The sequence below is a fragment of the Salvia splendens genome, chromosome 19, assembly GCF_004379255.2.
Source record: "Salvia splendens isolate huo1 chromosome 19, SspV2, whole genome shotgun sequence".
In the NCBI taxonomy this organism is placed as follows: domain Eukaryota; kingdom Viridiplantae; phylum Streptophyta; class Magnoliopsida; order Lamiales; family Lamiaceae; genus Salvia; species Salvia splendens.
In genome coordinates, this window is record NC_056050.1 from 28,148,101 (window position 1) to 28,166,723 (window position 18,623).

Genomic DNA, 18,623 nt, shown 5'->3' on the forward strand with positions numbered 1-18,623 from the left:
TTTCGATCAATTAATGAAGAATTATTTTGCCCACAAACTTGTGCAACACTCTCTCGAAATCTAAAAGCTGCCGACGGAGAACGTTCCTCCGCGCCAGTTCGTGAATCAGCCGCCGACCCCAACGTTCGGGGCGCCGGATTTGTTGTGTCGCGTAAGACGAAGGCAGGGAAATCTTCGTTAAGAGAATTGTGCTCTTAACAACTGGTGCTTCATCTCGAACTCATGGATTCTGTTGACGACGTTCCGCGCTCCCCGCCGTTTCTGACAGGGGGGAACGCCCAAGAATTGGTAAGCGGGTCGGTACGTCGGCCGCCAGTGGGGAACCGCCGTGACAACGGTGGTCCGCCCAGACCACCACCGAGAGGGGAAACATCGGCCGCCGCTCAGCAGAGGCCGACCATGGGGACGATCGACCCGTTCACCCAGGGATTTGATCGAATTATGGAACGCTTTGACCAATTAGAAGTAAGGGTAAATAGCTTGGAGTCTCCGCACGCACGCGAGATCGATCCCCCAGACGATGATTATGATTCGGAGGATCGCGAGTACGCGGACTACAGAGAATTGGAGGAGGCCCAACGTGGCCCGAACCCTCGCCACCGCCTGCTAGGGTTTCGCGACCGGAGGGGTGCGAGGGGAGGCAGACGTGGGAGTATCTCACGTCGTGAGGATCAGAGGCGGGGTGACTGGTGGCAACACGAGGGGCCTGGTGATAATCGAATGGTGCCATATCAACCCCGCCGCCTGTCCAACTGGGACCCGCCAGCGGCACGCCAACAGGGGTGGCGAGACCCTCGACGCCGCGCGTCGTGCTGGGACCCGCCAGTACCTCGAGACCGAGGCCACTATCAACAGGGTCCCGAATCTCATCACGGGGTCAAAATGCGCGCCCCGCATTTCGACGAGTCCGACGCTACAAACTGGATATCCAGGGTCGAGTATTATTTCGATCACATCATGATGCCGGATGAGGATCGTCTCCACTACGTAGTAATGCTCTTCGACCCCCCTGCGGCGGAGTGGATCTTTAACTACAGAAACAACAACCGATATGTCACATGGACTGAGTTTCTGGAAGATGTTCGACATCGGTTCGATCCGCAGAGTTTCCGGAATTACATTGGGCCATTGGCCAAATTAGTGCAGACGGGATCGGTCGCAGAGTATCACGACACGTTCGAGAAGTATTTGAACCGGGTGGAAGGGGTCCCGGATTACATTTTAATTCCCGTTTTCATAGAGGGGCTTAAGATGCCGATTCAGGAAAAAGTCGAGCTGCAACAGCCGCAGTCGTTGGCCGAAGCCATGGCTCTGGCCCTGCGCTTAGCCGCGAACCAAGACCAGCGATACCAGCAGACCGCTTCGCAGAAAAGGCAGTGGCCTGCGAGGGATACGCGCCAGCCAGCCATGCTGCCCCCCGCATCGGGCGGCAGTTCGTCCCAGGCACCGAAATCAGGCCAGCAACCCCCGGAGCAGCAGCGGCCTCGTTTTACCCCGATTCGCGTGTCTAATGCCGAGAAATCGGAGCGCTCGCGCAAGGGGTTGTGCTGGCATTGCCCGGAGAAGTATACACCGGGGCACGTATGCGCTACCAGATTGCTCTGTTACGTGGGCGACGAGGACTGGGAAGGGTCTGGACAGGAGCTCGAGGACCAACCCCAGGACGAGGAGTTGATTACTGAGGATATCTCCCACCTTCACTCTCTAACGGGTGGGAATCGGTCGGTCCCTTTCCAAGTCGAAGGGGATTTAGGAGTCACAAGGGTGCGAATTCTAATTGACACCGGGAGTACACACAATTTCGTCCACTCCCGTTTCGCCGAGAACCTGAAACTACAGCTATCTAGTATTCGCCCTTTCCGTGTCTACGTGGGAAATGGGTCATCACTTATATGTTCGCACATTGCGCGGGGGACGAAGCTATCGATACAGGGGACGGCATTTTTGACGGATTTACACATCCTCGATGTCCATGGTTGGGATGTCATTCTCGGGATGGATTGGCTGGAATCGTTGGGTCGGATCTCTGCGGATTTTGTAGGAAAAACACTGGAGTTCAAACGAGACAATAAAACGGTGATATTACAGGGAAGTAGACCGGGACCGCAACAGATCTCCTTACATTGCTTAGCCCTATTGACGGCATCGTCCTCGACCCACGAATTCTATGAAATCGTCGCCTTGGCCCCCGATGACGCCGCGTCGACCACAGACTTTCCCCCGGATGTCCCGGAGGAGTGCCGGCTTGTCCTTGAAGCGCATAAGGCCGTGTTTGACGTCCCTGGCGGCATGCCCCCGCCCCGGCCGTTCGACCACAGGATACACTTGCTGCCGGGCACGAAACCGGTCAATGTTAGACCATATCGCTACCCGTACTTCCAGAAGAATGAAATTGAGCGGCAGGTGAAGGATATGTTATCTCAGGGGATTATACAACGAAGCCAGAGTCCCTTCTCTTCCCCGGTACTACTAATTCGAAAAAAAGATGGGACCTTTCGTTTTTGTATCGATTACCGCGCGTTGAATTTAGCGACGGTCTCCAATCAGTTCCCCATTCCTACCGCAGACGAACTGTTTGATGAATTGGGCAAGGCTAAGTTTTTCACTAAACTCGACTTACGGTCGGGTTATCACCAGATCAGAATGCATGATGCAGACATCTTTAAAACGGCTTTCCGAACGCATGACGGACATTTTGAGTTCTTGGTGATGCCTTTCGGCCTCACAAATGCCCCGTCTACCTTCCAAGCCGCGATGAACAGTATCTTCCAGCCTCTTCTGCGACGTTTCGTCATTGTGTTTTTTGATGACATCTTGGTTTATAGCCCCACGTTGGCGTCGCACTGCGAACATTTGACAGAGGTACTATCGCTCCTGAAAGCTCATCAATTCTATGTCAAATTGTCGAAATGTTCATTCTGCTGCACGACTGTTGAGTATTTGGGACACTTAATTGCAGACGGAACATTGAAGGCGGACCCCCGGAAAATTGAGGCCATGACCGCTTGGCCGTCTCCACGGAATGTCAGACAACTCCGTGGGTTCTTGGGCATAACGGGGTACTATAGACGCTTTGTCGCGAATTATGCCGTGATCGCGGCCCCGCTAACGGATCTTCTAAAAAAAAGAGGCTTTCGAATGGACCCAGGCAGCCACCGACGCCTTCGAGGCTCTAAAAGGGGCGATGACATCGACGCCAGTGTTACGTCTACCGGATTTCACCAAGACCTTCTACGTCGAAACGGATGCCTCGGACCTGGGGATCGGGGCGGTATTAATACAGGGCGGCCATCCCATTGCTTACTTCAGCCGCAAGTTGGGTCCCCGTCGTCGTGTCGCCTCGACTTACCATAAGGAGCTATATGCCATTGTGGAGGCTGTGCAGAAATGGCGTCAGTATTTGTTGGGACGGGAATTTGTAATTCGTAGCGATCAGAAGAGTTTGAAAGAGTTGCTACAACAGGTGGTCCAAACACCCGATCAACAATTATATGTCCGGAAGTTAATGGGCTACAATTTCCGCATAGAATATAAGAAGGGAGCGCTAAATCGGGCGGCCGATGCGTTGTCAAGGAGAGAAGAGCCGGATCCGGTGAGTGAGACGCAGGGCGCGGAGGAGGCCCCTGCGGAGAATGCAGAGGACCAGGCGTCCGATACAGCGTGCCTCACCGCCGTCGCGCACCCGACGCCAAAGCTGCTAGACGCCTTACGGCGTGAAACAGCGTCTCTGCCCGAATTGCGGGAGCTCGCGACGCGGATTCATTCGGCGGAGGCACCCCCTCAATTCGCCTTCGCCGACGGCTTAATTTATTTCAACAGACGGATTTTAGTTAGCCAAGCATCGAAATTGAGGAGATTGTTGATGGAAGAACACCATAGTACCCCGATGGCGGGTCATCCGGGTCATGAGCGTACCTTCCGCTTGTTGGCGGCGGGATTCTTTTGGCCTAAAATGCGAAAGGAGGTGCGGAAATTCGTGGACGCATGCGCAGTTTGCCAGGCCACCAAATACTCGACTCAAAGGCCAGCCGGGCTCCTGCAACCATTGCTGGTCCCCTCCCAAGTGTGGGACGATGTTTCCATGGACTTTGTCACGGGACTGCCCCAATCGCGAGGGTACACCACGATCATGGTGGTGGTCGATAGACTCTCCAAGTACGCCCACTTCGCGGCGCTACCCACTCGATTCGACGCCTTACGGGTGGCCCATTTATTCGTTAACACTGTGGTTCGTCACCACGGATTCCCGAAGACGTTGGTTTCGGACCGGGATTCGGTCTTTCTTAACGCCGTGTGGGAGGAAATCCTTCGGCTAAGCGGGACCAAATTGAATTTCACTACGGCTTATCACCCGCAATCGGATGGCCAGACCGAGATTCGCAACAAAGGGTTGGAACAGTACCTAAGAGCGTTCACATCGGACAGACCATCGACGTGGTCCAATTTCCTACCTTGGGCCGAGTTGGCGCTCAATTGTTTCCACCACGCAGGCCTCGGCACCTCACCATTTCGGGCATTATATGGTCGGGAGCCGCCGTTGTTGGTCGCTTCCGTGCCATCGGCTAAGACACCTCCGTGCGTCGCAGAACTAATCAAGGAGCGGGGAGAGCTGCTTGTCCAGCTCCGAAATAATTTGTCCCGCGCCCAGCAGCGGATGACCGCGATGGCCAATCGGCACCGTCGCCACGTGGAATTTGACGTGGGCGATTTTGTATGGCTGAAGTTGCAGCCTTATCGGCAGCACTCCGTGGCAAAGCCCATCTCGGCGAAGTTGGCGAAACGTTTCTACGGGCCCTTTGAAGTGGTGAAGAGAATAGGACCCGTTGCATACAAGCTACGGTTGCCGGAGGGCAGTCGTATACATGACGTGTTCCACGTTAGCCTGTTGCGAGCTTTCGTTAAAGACGACCCCGTCGTTCCCTTACCGGAGACGTTCGTCGGGAATAGGCCCGTGGCCCACCCAGTAGCTATTCTGGACTCCAAGACGTTGTGGCACAAGGGGGATGCGGTGGAGCATGTGCTAGTGCGGTGGTCAGACGGGACGGAATCACCGTCATGGGAGCCGTTCGAGGAACTGGTGAAGCGTTACCCAACCCTCTCCCTTGAGGACAAGGAAGTTTCTAAGGCAGGGGGAGTTGTTACGGCCTCGACGGAATCACAAGTGACGGCGAGTACTATAGGGGGGGACATGGTTGCAATGCCTCCGCCTCCGTCGTCGGCAGCAACAGAAGGCGAGGTCGAAGCTGCTCCGGTTGGGGAATTGGAGAAAAGTACAGAGGAGGATACGAGGAGGAAGTTGAGGCCGCGGAAAGACATCAAGCAGCCGGAACGCTACCGCACACCAGCTGCTCGATAGAAGACCGGAAGGAATGACGGAAGGCAGGCTGTTAGTTTAGTTATTTTTGGCCTTATTTTATTCTGTTTTAATTACGTTATTTTTCTTTCCTTTTTTGAACAATTAATGAGTCGAGCGTATTATAAGCTCCGTCGGGTTTTCTTTGTTGGTTCTTTCCCGACGTATAGGATTAGGTCGAACCAACCCTAGGGTTTAGATTATTATAAATAGGGCCTTCATTATTCTTTCGATCAATTAATGAAGAATTATTTTGCCCACAAACTTGTGCAACACTCTCTCGAAATCTAAAAGCTGCCGACGGAGAACGTTCCTCCGCGCCAGTTCGTGAATCAGCCGCCGACCCCAACGTTCGGGGCGCCGGATTTGTTGTGTCGCGTAAGACGAAGGCAGGGAAATCTTCGTTAAGAGAATTGTGCTCTTAACAATGGACTAATTAAATTGCCAAATTAATAATACTCGTGGGTGTACAGCGTTTTGCTGTTGGGAGATGTGTGACCTGTGTTTTGACTTTTGAGTGTGAGCTGATATCCAAATTAGAATATAATACTCCATCTGTCCCATTAGAAATAAAACGTTTTTCTTTTTGGTTTGTCCCATTAAAAATGAAATGTTTCTAAAAATGGAAACAATACTCTCTCTCCTTTTTCTTCTCTCTTACTTTACTCTCTCTTTATTAACTCACAAAACAACACTACATAAAATCTCGTATCGAAAAGTAAATGTTGCATATTTAATGGGAGGGAGGGAGTATTAGACAAGATGCGGACGACCAGCTGCAGCCTGCAGAGACTGGGGTAGTAACTATTTTGGATTTGGATCACCTACGGTGCACAGCAGTGCTGTGCACCTCACATGACAATAAAAAAATAATTTTTTTTTTATTATTAAAAAATTCTCATGTGAGGTGCACAGCAGGTGATCCAAATCCAACTATTTTGCGCTGGCCAATCATTTAATCAATTTCGTACTGTATATCTTTTCTTTGCAGATTCTCGATTTGTGGGACAGTATAATTTAAAAAATAGAGGGTTAAATTCATCTATCATCCTCTCAATTTCCCTAAATAAGAGAAAAGATACAATTACAAAATACTATAGGTTTTCCTCCTCCTACATTTTTCCCTAATGAAATGGCAACACACTTTGATTTCTTTAGGGCAGAGACATGATTCACTATATATAGAGTAGAGCCCTCCCAGAAAAAAAGAAAAGAAAAGAAAAGAGAGCTCTGCATCAGAGATTTTTCATTAGCCATCTACCAAGTTGAAACATTCCAGCCGAGCTACAGTACCTGGAATTAACCATTAAAACTTGTACTTAATAAGTAATTCCAAAGATAGGAACACTATTGTAAGAAGTGAGACATGAAAAGTAAAAGGTACATTACATACCAGAGTATGATCATATGAATATGGTCCTTCCTCATATGAGCATAATGGGCCAGCATATGTGCATCATTGTAAAGAGTGGTGTTGGCTAAATGAGCACTTTTATCTTGAATTTGTTCAACATAGAGGGTTGCCTCTGGATGAAGCCCCACGGCACCAGCAAGCGTGCCAAGCCGCTCTCTGCCCCTTATAACTCCAACAAATTCAATAGGCTGAGGCCGCGAGATGGCTGAGAATAATAGCCACTTCAATATATTACTAGTATTATTGTTCACAACTCCAATGGATGAAAGCTTCTCCTGCATATTCAGTTACTATTATTCACAATGAAAATGATACTTGGCACATCACATATCAATATTTACAACCTTTTGGGGAAAATCTCTAACAATCTCATGGGATTGAAGCTTCTCAATTTTGGTATAATCTGCCCATTCCCGTGGGACACGCCCTCTGTTCACTAGTACACCTGAACTTACACTGGCACTGCAGCTATATTATGTTTAAATCTCAAGAAACGAAATGTAGATGATGACTGAATTATTTTAATAAGTACCTGTACCTGTACCTGTTTTGAGGGAGAAAAACAAAGGGAGTTAGGAGGCTATATTCATATGCAAAAGGATCAGAATCTGTATATGTCTCTTCCACAACTAAAATCGACTTCTTCTCATCAAAAAATCCTTTCATCTTCATTTTTCTAAACTCCACATTCTTCTTCAAACTCAAACACTCATCATTAATCTCAATCGCTTCCATTTTTAGTCTGCTCTCCACCAACTCCGGCTATATGTGGAGTAATTAATTGGTGAATGAATTCATCACTTATCTAATTGACATATATCACATGAATTGGTACCTTTTCTGGTAGGCTGAAGAGTAGCTCGGTGCCTTTGAAAAGTAAAAAACTAGGGACCCAAAAAATCTTTATCTTGCTCCACCAGCTTGACTTCTTCTTCCCTCTGCAAATCCAAATTATCGTATTTATTTGGCATCAACAAAATAAGGATCAAATATAAGACTGATGTGAAGAGCATATCAAACTGTTCTAACTCTCTTCCTCTCACATGGTCTGTGTTATGTTGTTTTCTGGGCTAATACTGACCTGATCTCCGAGGTATGTATATAGACAATTAAACGCGCATTTGTAGAGTTTATTCGACACAAAAGCAATGGATCCGGCAGTGACTTTTCAGAGTTTGCAGATGCTGAAGTGGAATAGAACAGGAATTTCAAATGTGGCTGGAGAAGTAGCCCTTCTCTGTGGAACAGTCATGTGGATTGCAAGCATCTCTCATGTCAGGCGAAAACTGTTTGAACTGTTCTTCTACACACATCATTTATACATTGTTTTTTTAGTCTTCTTCGTTTTACATGTGGGATTCGTGTATTCTTGCATCATGCTCCCTGGATTGTACCTGTTCTTGGTCGACCGGTTTCTGAGATTCTTGCAATCCCAACAGAAGATTCATGTCATCTCTGCTCGTGTTCTACCTTGCCGGGCTATGGAACTGAACTTTGCTAAAGATCCAAGTAAGAGCTATGTATAGACTGTTCAACACTTGATCATTAGATAGATACACCAACACTGATTATTTTTTTTAATATTTATGTGGTTTGAGGGCTAAATTATACTCCATCAAGCGTTATGTTCATCAATGTGAAGAGCATATCAAAACTACAATGGCATCCATTCACCATATTGGAATGCTTTGTTTTGCATTCAACTTGAAGTATTCCATGATTTACATCCATCTATATAGGAAGGAGACTATACAAATAAGGTAAAGATTCACCCTAATTCTAATTACCTTATTACATGGTAAATTACTAATCACAATCAATTTCATATCTCCTTGATTATTTGCTTGTGATTTGATTCCCCCTTGATTTCTTTCCAACACACTATAACCTCAAACAAGAATATTGATCCCAACCAGCTCAGCATTGTCATAAAATGTGAAGGAAGCTGGTCTCAGAAGCTCTACTCGAAGCTTTCATCCCCGTCTCAATTGGGAGATCTACAAGTATCCGTGGAAGGACCCTACGCACCTCCATACACTTCATTTCTAAGGTTTGAAGAAGAAAGATGCAGCTCTTTTACTTTTAAGATTGATTCTGGATTGAATATTGTGCTTTTGTAGGCATGAGATGCTAGTGTTGGTGAGTGGAGGAAGTGGCATAACACCTTTCATATCCATCATTCTCATTTTCCTCTCAAACGCACATGAAAAGACCCCTCGAGTTCTCCTTGTGGCTGTGTTCAAGAAGTCTGCAGATGTCGGTATGCTGAATCTACTCCTGCCGTTGTCTGGAACTCCCTGTGATGTTGTATGCCTTCAGCTGCACATTCAAGCTTATGTCACTAGGATACGAGTCCCTCCACAGACAGCCAGAAACTCCCGATAAACATTTGGTCCGAACCAAGTGTTTCAGGGGCAACACCAGTTACTGGAGTCTTCGGCTCAAGCAGCTGGTTGTGGCTCGGAGCTATTATCTCAGCATCCTTTGTTGTTTTTCTTATTATTATTAGCCTTGTAAACCTAGTGTCCATGGATGTAGTTTACTCTCAAGCTGTAAGATCTTTGATCAGCACTCTGTTTTTGTGTGTGGCTGTCGTCGCAACTGAAAATTGGTATTTATTCCTTATACCTTAGAGCATCCCCATCCATGCTCTTAAGAGCATGGAAGTGGCGAACCACTTTTATTCATTTTTTACTTCCTGTTCTTCCCCAACAGCACAACACCCACATCCATGCTCTTCCGTAAGGACATGCTCAATGGTCCCAACATTCTATTATTCAATTTAAATAAAAACATTTCCACAATATTAAAATACATTAAAAATACCCGGAATACTATTACAAATTACAAAAAATTTAAAAAGTACATAATTAAAATCCTAAAAATTAAAAATTACATAATTAAAATCCTAAAAATTAAAAATTACATAATTAAAATTCTATAAAATAAAAATTACATAATTAAAATCCTACAAATTAAAAATTGCATAATTAAAAATACCCCAGTGGAAGACTAGTCCTCTGGCCCTATCCCCAATATTTTTCGGAGACCCCGTATCATTGTCAAATGTGAATCAAGTTGCTCGGGTGTCATCTGAGACCTATCGGTCAAATTGAGTTGAGCTAAAAGGGTCCACAACGAATTGGTGGGGGGTTGAGGTGGCACAAAGGGAGCGGGGGCGGATGGAGTCTCGGCGCGACGGCGGTTGGCCGTCGCCTTCTTCCTTCCTTGCTGCCGGCATTGGGAACTGCTCGTGCCGGCGTCAGGGCTACCCAAATTAGCTCCGACAAGTTGGCTAGCCACCTCATTGGAGTCGTTGTCGGATAGAGATAACGACCTCGACCGTTTGCTGGAGGAGGATGATAAGCCTCCCCTATACTTCGGATTTCTACGCACCTGCTGCCAAGTACCGAGGTGCTTGAATGGTTTGTAATGCATGGAATGGTAGGTCGACATGGTGGCCGTGATGATGTCGGCATCGCTCATGCCGCTCCCCGCCGACCGATGTTCCTGGAGGTAATACCCCTGGAACTTTTGGATTTCTTCTTGGCTCTAAAGATGGCATTACGCACCATACTCTCGTTGTGCTCGATGGTTCCCTCCGGTCGGTTGGCATTGTACCGGCGAGAGACGCGCCACCAAAATCTCTCCCCGGTTTGGTTCGTGTCGGTTTCCGGATCTTCGGATATTTCGAAATAGGCTGTGAACATCTTCTCCATCTCCGGCGGAGTGTAGGCGGTGCGAACGTGAACGTCACCGCCACGACTATGAGTAGGAACACTACGAAGACGGGGAGGAGGAGCGCTGGGGTTGTCCTCCTGAGTTTGGGAGCCGCCGATCCCTCCCGATCCTTGTTCGGGTGTCCACCCGTATCACCCATCGATGGCATCTTGCTCGTCCACCGGATAAGGCCGAGAATTGATGAGAGAATTTAGATGAGAGAATTTAGATGATAATTGCATAGTGTGGTGTGAAATTTTTGTGTGGAAATGAGGGTATTTATATATGAAAAATGTGAATTTTGAGGGAAAAATGTGAATTTTGAGGGAAAAATTGAAAATAAAGTAAAAGTGGGGAGAAAGCGGATATAATTTATTGGGAAGTGGGAAAATATTTTTTTTTATTTAAAAATGATTTTTTAAATTAAAATAAGAAAATAGAAAAAGCAACGGCATTGTTGTAGGCCAATAGGAGGTTGCCACATCGACCTGCTCAGCGGCACGGACGTTCTCTTATTATCGAGCAGCGTCGCGCCGTCGGTGCGAGCACAGCGGCAAACACGAGTGTGTCGCGACATCGACACGGACGTCGTCCGCCCCATCGAGCAATGATGGGGATGCTCTTAACCAACACCAAAGAAACAGAAGGGAATATACCAAAGGTAACATCCGCATTTTCCTTTCACAAAATTTATTCCTAAGCATTTGTATTATTTTGGTTTACATCAAGATACACTAATTGGACACCACACCCTCAACAAAAAGTCAAAATCACCACAGAGTTCCACACCACATCTGTCGTCTTCTTCAATTTTTCTTCCTTCCTTTCACTTTTCTCTTTTTCTTTTTCTACAATTATCAGCCAGCCCATCACTCTTTTTTCTATTTAATTTTAGTAGCTTTAAGACATTCTTAGTACTTCCTCCATCCCTTATAATTTATCATCATTTGACTTGATAAGGGAAAGTGAGTTGAAAAAGTTAGTAGAAGGTGAGTCCTACTTTAATGGAGTATATTAGTTTTATAATAAAATGTGAGTGAGAATGAGTTAGTGAAATGTGGGGTCCAATACCAAAAATAATACTCTCTCCGTCCCACAATAGGAGTCATCTTTAGTGTGGGCACGAAATTTAAAACATGTAAACAATAGTGGTTGGAAAAGTTAGTGGGATATGTAGTCCATTTTTTAATATTAATTTTATAATAAAATGTGAGTGAAGTGGGTTAGTCAGGTAGTGGAAAAATGTAGAACCTACTTACTATTTATGATAAAAGTGAAATGTGACTCTTATTGTCATACGGATCGAAATGACAAAATGTAACTCTTATTATAAGACGGAGATAATAAAAGTGAAAGATGATAAATTTTTAAGGACGGACAAAAAGAAAAATAAGTAAACTGACAAATTTTCAGAAACGCAAAAAATATATTACACATATGCCCAAAGACGTAGTTGCAAACATTTAAATATATGGAGTACTAATGACACGGAGTATCATCCAATTTATACGTGGGCCTGTTCACTTTTCTAGTTATAGGCATAAATGAGTTTATTTATGTTCATAAACTGTTGTTCAGATTCATTGACATATTTATGGACGGCCCGATAAATAACACAGGCCCGCACTGTTGAGGGCATATATGTGCGATTTTCAAAACTTCCAAAGGAGGTAGTAATTGAAGCAACATAGGAAAATGTGTCAAGAAATGAAGGCCAAATGACGTCTTAATCCCTGAAATTTCATCAATTGTTCCAATCTGTTCATGTGTTGCCAATACCGAGAATTAAGAAATGTTTTAGGGCCATTTTTGTCAGTTTACATGACAAACAGAAAAAATAAATTAATTTTAAAAAGACACCAACTCAAAACAGAGCCCAAGTCTTGCTCACCGAACATGACAGAAAAGTTGTAATTAAGTGGGCCCATCACATGCAATTCTGATCTTGTTTCATTTCTTAAGAACCAATATCAAACATACTGAACAGGCCATAAGTGTTTGACCACAATTATATATTTCTACAATATTGCTGAAAAGAGTACTACTGGTACTAATACAACCTGGAAAATAAATACCCAGGCCAGGGGTATTAATTAAAAATGGCCCATGATTTTGAAATAAAAATGAACCAGCCCATCCCATTACGACTGATAAGTACGTGACCCAATGGATATTTTAGGCCCAATCAATGCAAGTATTTTGCGTAATTCTGTATACATGGCCCCAACTAAATGATGAAAATTTTGACACGCAAAACTAAGAGCATCTCCAGTGGGCGGACATCCCACTAGGACATCCACTAGGACATCCCAAAAACACCTCCTGCCACGTCACTAGGACTTCCCATCCCACTGCCACGTCACTAGGACATCCCCTCCTATGTCCGCCCTTCCCACTAGGACATCCCGCAATAAAAAAAAATCATATATTCACAAATAAAACAATTTACATTTACGGAAATAAAATTTGACCGAGCATACGAACGGGAAAAATTAACAACTTCATCGGACAATAGGTTATGACATTGTTTCAATCATAGGCCTATAAGGTTATATGCCCTACAGTGTTAAAAAACACAGCAGGGAGTGCTGTGGTTAAAACGCAGCCTATACACATGAAACGCAACAAAATTTTAGAGAGAGAGATTGCAATTTCGGTTATTATTAAAAACACCCACTTTCTTTCTCTGATTATTTCTTTTACCCTATTTCTTTGATTAATTAATTTCTGATGGGGCCAAGTCAATTTTACATTCATATTAAAAGCATTACACATATTAATATTAATACCATTAACTTCATTCGTGTAATTATTAACTGATTTTCAAGTGGATCATATTCATTTTTCACAATTTATTAAAAGCAGCGTGCAATTTTTTTATTTTTCAATATTTCTTTAATTTAAATAAACATACATAAACATCAAATTTATAAATTATAGTAGTAACACTCGATCATATAATAAATTATTTCTAAATTTTATGAATTGTATTATCTCCATTCCTCAAAGTTTGTCCTAATTTGACCCGGCGCGGGTTTTAAGAAATTGTTTAACTTCGTATTAAATGAATGTGTTTAATGGAATAAGGGTTCCACATTGAAGAGATTGATAGTGTATTTAATGTCTATTTTTAGTAAGATTTTAAGCGGGATAAACTTTGTGGGACAGAAGAAAATGGTAAAATATGACAAACTTTGAGTAACGAAAGGAGTATCATTTATTCTATTTATATTTTTCAAACAACTTTTATTCAGAAATATTCAAAGTCTAGAAAATGTACAAATAATTTATTATATCTGATATATATATATAGATGTACCAATAATGAACATAAATAATGAATTAAGTTGTTAGATTAATTAATTAATATCAGTAATTAAATTAATTTAACGCTATGTTTGTGTGTTGATGCACCAATAACAAAACTTACAGCTAGTGTTTGTACGTAGGATTTAATAAATAATCTATTCATGTTTATAAAATAGACTAATAGAGTATAAAATAAAAAGCCGTGCATAATATAAGCATCAATGTAAACATGACCTGGCTCATCAGAAATTAATTAATCAAAGACACAGGGTAAAAGAAATAACCGGAGGAAGAGTAGTGAGTGTTTTTAATAATAACCAAAATTGCAATCTCTCTCTAAGAGCATCAGCAGTGGCGGACGTCACCGCGGAATTCCCACTGGCGTGCGGGAATTCCGTGGCAGACGTCCGCCATTGTGCGTGGCATGCACGGATACAGAATTCAGTCGAGGAATTCGCCGTTCCGCAGCGTTCCGCGGAATTCCGCGGTGAATTCCGTGCGGACGTCCGCCATTGCGTTGACTCCCACGGACTTCCGCACGGAATTCCCGTTTATTGAATTAAATGTTTTTTTTAATTTCTATAAATACATCCAGAACGATATTATTGAAAAAGTATGGCAGCGGATGGGTCGTCGATGATGTAGTTTTAAATTATTGAAATGTATTTTTTTTAATTTGGTGAAATGTACTTTTCTTTTTTTAATGGAATTTTTTTCCCTATTTGTGTCGAAATTTTAATTCCGTTAATTGTTTAATTCCGGAAATTGTTTAATTTGTGATTTTTTTATTGTGGGAATTCCATCGGGAATTCCGCGGGGAATTCCGCCACTGTCCAGTGGGAAGTCCGTATGACGTGGAAGTGCAGTGAGAAGTCCGTATGACGTGGCAGGAGGTGTTTTTGGGAATTCCGTGGGAAATTCCACCGGGAGCTCCGAGCCACTGCTGATGCTCTAAAATTTTTCTGTGTTTCATGTGTAGATATGCTGCGTTTTAACAACAACACTCCATACTGTGTAGTGTTTCTTAACACAACAGGGGATCCTCTCTCATAAATATATTTATGAGAAGATCATTTGAAGGTTGAGAGATATACTAATATACTCCACCAGTTTAAAAACTCTAATAACTCACACTTTCAAAGTGTTCATTAAATTTATTTGAGATCACGCTTATATTCCCAAATATGCCTAAGTTGTAAACATCCTAAGCTTAGAATGTATAAAATGAACCTTATAGTAGTAAGTTTTGTTTTGACTAAAGTCTCAATTTGGTCCTTAATATATTGCGTTTTTTTTATTTTGGTTCAAAACATTATTTTTTGAATTATTCGGTCTCTCACATGTGAAATCGGATCACATTTCGTCAGAAATGGACGGTTCCGTTAAAATGTAACAGTCAACGAAATTTAAATCAATTTTGACCGGAATAAGAGTTATAATTATGTTTTATTAAGGGCTAATATCTAATTAACCTAAAACTTAAAAATTTAAAATATAAAATAATTTAAAATATAAAACATGAAAATAAAAAATAAAATCAAAATGAAAGGTGAAATGCCGACGCAGCGTTCATAGCTCCGCCGCCGCGACGACGGGGAGGGGATGGCGGAGGCCAGTGCCTGGGAGCAAGCCGACGGCGATTGGGGGAGTGACGGCTGCGGCCACCGCAGTGAAGCGTGTTTGAGAGGAGGAGGAAGGCGTTGTACAAAAATACGGTCAGATTCTTTGTGAACGTTCGTACTTACAGTCTCTCTAGCTGTCTTTGTCACGACCCAATTCTCGTTAAGGATAACAAGATTGGGTAATTCGCGACTAATGGGGGATTAAAGAAGCGGGGATAGAAAAGGGATAGAATCTGAAGAACTTGCCGAAGGCCAAAGGTGATATTACCAAAATAACAGTCAAGTATCTGATACAATCTCAGAATAGAATAATTTGACATGTCAACTGAATCAGAGTTCAATGATGAGACATTACTATTCTCATTCAACAAAACACAGCGGAATAGGTCCCTATTGAACGACTTCGTGTATGAAGACACGAATCTTCGAGAAGTCCACACGATTATTTAATAGCATCGACTCCGATCAAATCTTCTCCATCTTGACGTTCAACCTGCACATTTATAAATACATGCAGGGCTGAGTACAGGAGTACTCAGTGGACACGTGCCGAAAACAAAACATACAATTATAAGTTGTCATCCATCAACAATATCACACGGGGGTTTTCTTAAAAGGCCCGAGCATACTAAATTCTTTTGTGATCTTAAAAGTCCGACTTCAGTCTAAGTTCTCGATGTATTCCTCCATGTATGAGAATCCAGTGTGCCGTGAAGGTGGCCGCCTTCAACAAGCACCCTCGCCGGCCAACCTCTCTCTAGGATGGCTCACAGCGCTCGCGCACGTAACTCCGAATAGGATTTGCGGTCCTATTGGAAACCGGATTCGTTACCAAATTTTTGGCAACGCCAAACTCCCGGCATATAGCCCTCACAGACAGGTCTCGAAAACAAACATTTTATGGCATGACAACAACTTTAAAATAAATCACATCTCCATTTTTGAGAAAAATGGTATTTCATAACTTCAAAATATTTGCTTTATATCTATACTATAGTGCTGGATATTAAAAGAAAGCCCACCTGGTATGCTTATCTCCAATTAAAATCTTCGTTTGGCCTCACTTGCCCTTGAAATAATTCTCCTTTAGAAATAAATAGCGTAACACGCTAATTAGTACTTGAGCTATTTTTATGTGAAAAGAATGCATGCACCCTATAGGATAGCATCTATCTCTTAGTCTCGGCCTATATGATTTTTCCTTAAATCCTAACTCGGCTATATCATGCGGCCGCATTTAATTATTCGCTTTACTTATCTTGGAGAAATTCTATTATCTCAAAAAAAATATGGATTCTTAAAATCTCTCCTTAAATTCCTTCTTCTTCAGATTTTTCTTAAGGCCGCCCATGGCGTAGCGGGGCGACGCCGGTCGGCCCTTCGCGTCTCCAACTTCAACATTCTTCCATATTCGGAAACTTAGTAATTTAATCGGGAATTAATTAATTAAGCTCCAACTCAACCCTTAATTAAATTCCGTTCCACATAAAATTAAATTCCAAGTTCACTAATTTCCTCCATTTAAATTCCAGGCCCAAATCCTCTTAATTAACTTGAAATCGGCTCAATCTCGAATTAATTTAGTGGCCCAACTTTGAATTTAATTTTTGGCCCAACAACAAGTGAGCCTACCTCTCTCTCTCTTAACTCTCGGCTCTAATCTCTCTCTCTCTCTCTCTCTCTCTCTCTCTTCCTTCAAGAATCAAAAATCCCCAAATCCCATTTCTTCATCCCTTATTTCAACCGAAAATTCCCCTTCTATCTCCCTCATATCGTCGCCACTCCGGCGAGAATTAGTCGCCGTCGTTCACGCCTTCCTCCGGCGTCTTCCCTCTCTTCACGGCGGGTTACCGACTCGGGTGAGGCGTCGCCTCTACCCTCTCTCGCTCCGACGAGATGCCACCCCGACGGACGCCGGGCTCCGCCGAACTCTCCGTTCCAGCGGCGATGCCTCACCGGGGCAGTAGCTATCGTTCCTCCGCCGAGCGCCATGCCGAGCCCAGACGGTCCAGCTGCCCAGCAGCTCCTCCGTCGCCATCCCCGTCAGCTCTCCGGGGCTCTGTCGTCTAAGCTAAGTCCCTTCCCCCCTTTCCCTGTTCGTTTTCTTATTAACGGGTTACGACAGTATTTGGTGATTAGGGACTTTGTCTAGTTGTGATCCAAATTGAATTTTTGCTCCTTGGTTGCTACTGTGAGTTAAGCAGTAGTTATGTGATATTGGGATTATTGTTGCATGAACTCGATTGATCTACTGGGTTACGATGTCTAATCGTTGGTGATATCTCTATGTTTTCTATGTTCTTGATACTCGAGTGGTTGCTCTATATGATGCGAAGAGGGGTCGTTGAGGGGATTACCTTGATCGATGAACTCTTTCGGCCTGCCCTTCTCACTGCTGCTGCTCCGCGCCGCCGCTCCTCACTCCGCTGCACTCCCTTGCCTTGCGAGAACTTGGCAGAATATGTGTGTGGAGTGGGGAGAAGGTGACGGTATTTATAAGCCCTTCCTTTGGCTTCTTGTGGCAGCTCATGGGGCATTGGGCTCCTATTTTCGATGTCAAGCTCAGCCCCCTTTTGAGCTTACTGATTAAGGGAATCTTACCTATTTGATGCAAGTCTTGGGCTGCCCTTTTGACTGTTTTCTTAGCTTTGGTGATGGCAGATGGTTGTCTTCTTTGAGTTGCATAGTGAGCATGCCTCACCGTGTATATTTGTTGGCTTTCTCCTCTTGATGAAACCTTGGGAAGGAGCTGTTCTTAGCTCTAATTTGCAGCCTAATGGCTGACCTATATAGCTCTACTATTCATCATCTCTAATTGAGCTTGTGCCTCTTTTCCCTTTATTTGTGAGTCTATTTTCTAACCCCTTTCTTGGGTGTATTCCTTGCAGGTAAGTGGCTGCCTTCTTGGAGCTTGGTGGAGGGATTTTCGAGAGAGATGGAGGGGAGGAAGAGAAGAATCTACTACCTCACACACTTACTTTATTGTTAGCTTTAGCAATTGGTTAGACATTAGGCTTTGTGTAGCTCTTGACTAAGCTCTAGTTTAGTCACTAGGTGATGTTGGCCTTCCACAAGTTGTAGTGTAGGATTAGTTGTTATTTTGTCTTCAAAGTGCAGAAAACGAGGCATGTAATATTTGCATTTGATTTCCTCTATCATTTCCAATATCATTTATTTCAATCTTGCTATTGAAATAAGAATCTTT

At 43.8% G+C, this 18,623-nt stretch overlaps 2 protein-coding genes and 1 pseudogene across 2 annotated transcripts; 2 read left to right on the forward strand and 1 right to left on the reverse strand.

The window, feature by feature from the left end:
- Window positions 1-222: 222 nt before the first annotated feature.
- Window positions 223-5,356, forward strand: LOC121779292. The gene is made up of 2 exons (XM_042176599.1): window positions 223-3,024; window positions 3,149-5,356. The coding sequence occupies exons 1-2, from the start codon at window positions 223-225 to the stop codon at window positions 5,354-5,356; spliced, it is 5,010 nt and encodes a 1,669-aa protein (XP_042032533.1).
- Window positions 5,357-6,445: 1,089 nt separating this feature from the next.
- On the reverse strand, window positions 6,446-18,623 carry LOC121779860 (surfeit locus protein 1-like). The gene is made up of 6 exons (XM_042177318.1): window positions 16,441-18,623; window positions 7,603-7,705; window positions 7,312-7,529; window positions 7,112-7,229; window positions 6,747-7,042; window positions 6,446-6,646 (listed from the first exon to the last, which is right to left on the reverse strand). Exons 3-6 carry the CDS (start codon window positions 7,500-7,502, stop codon window positions 6,589-6,591), a joined length of 663 nt encoding a protein of 220 aa, XP_042033252.1. The 5' UTR covers window positions 7,503-7,529; window positions 7,603-7,705; window positions 16,441-18,623; the 3' UTR covers window positions 6,446-6,588.
- On the forward strand, window positions 7,534-9,404 carry LOC121779293 (annotated as a pseudogene).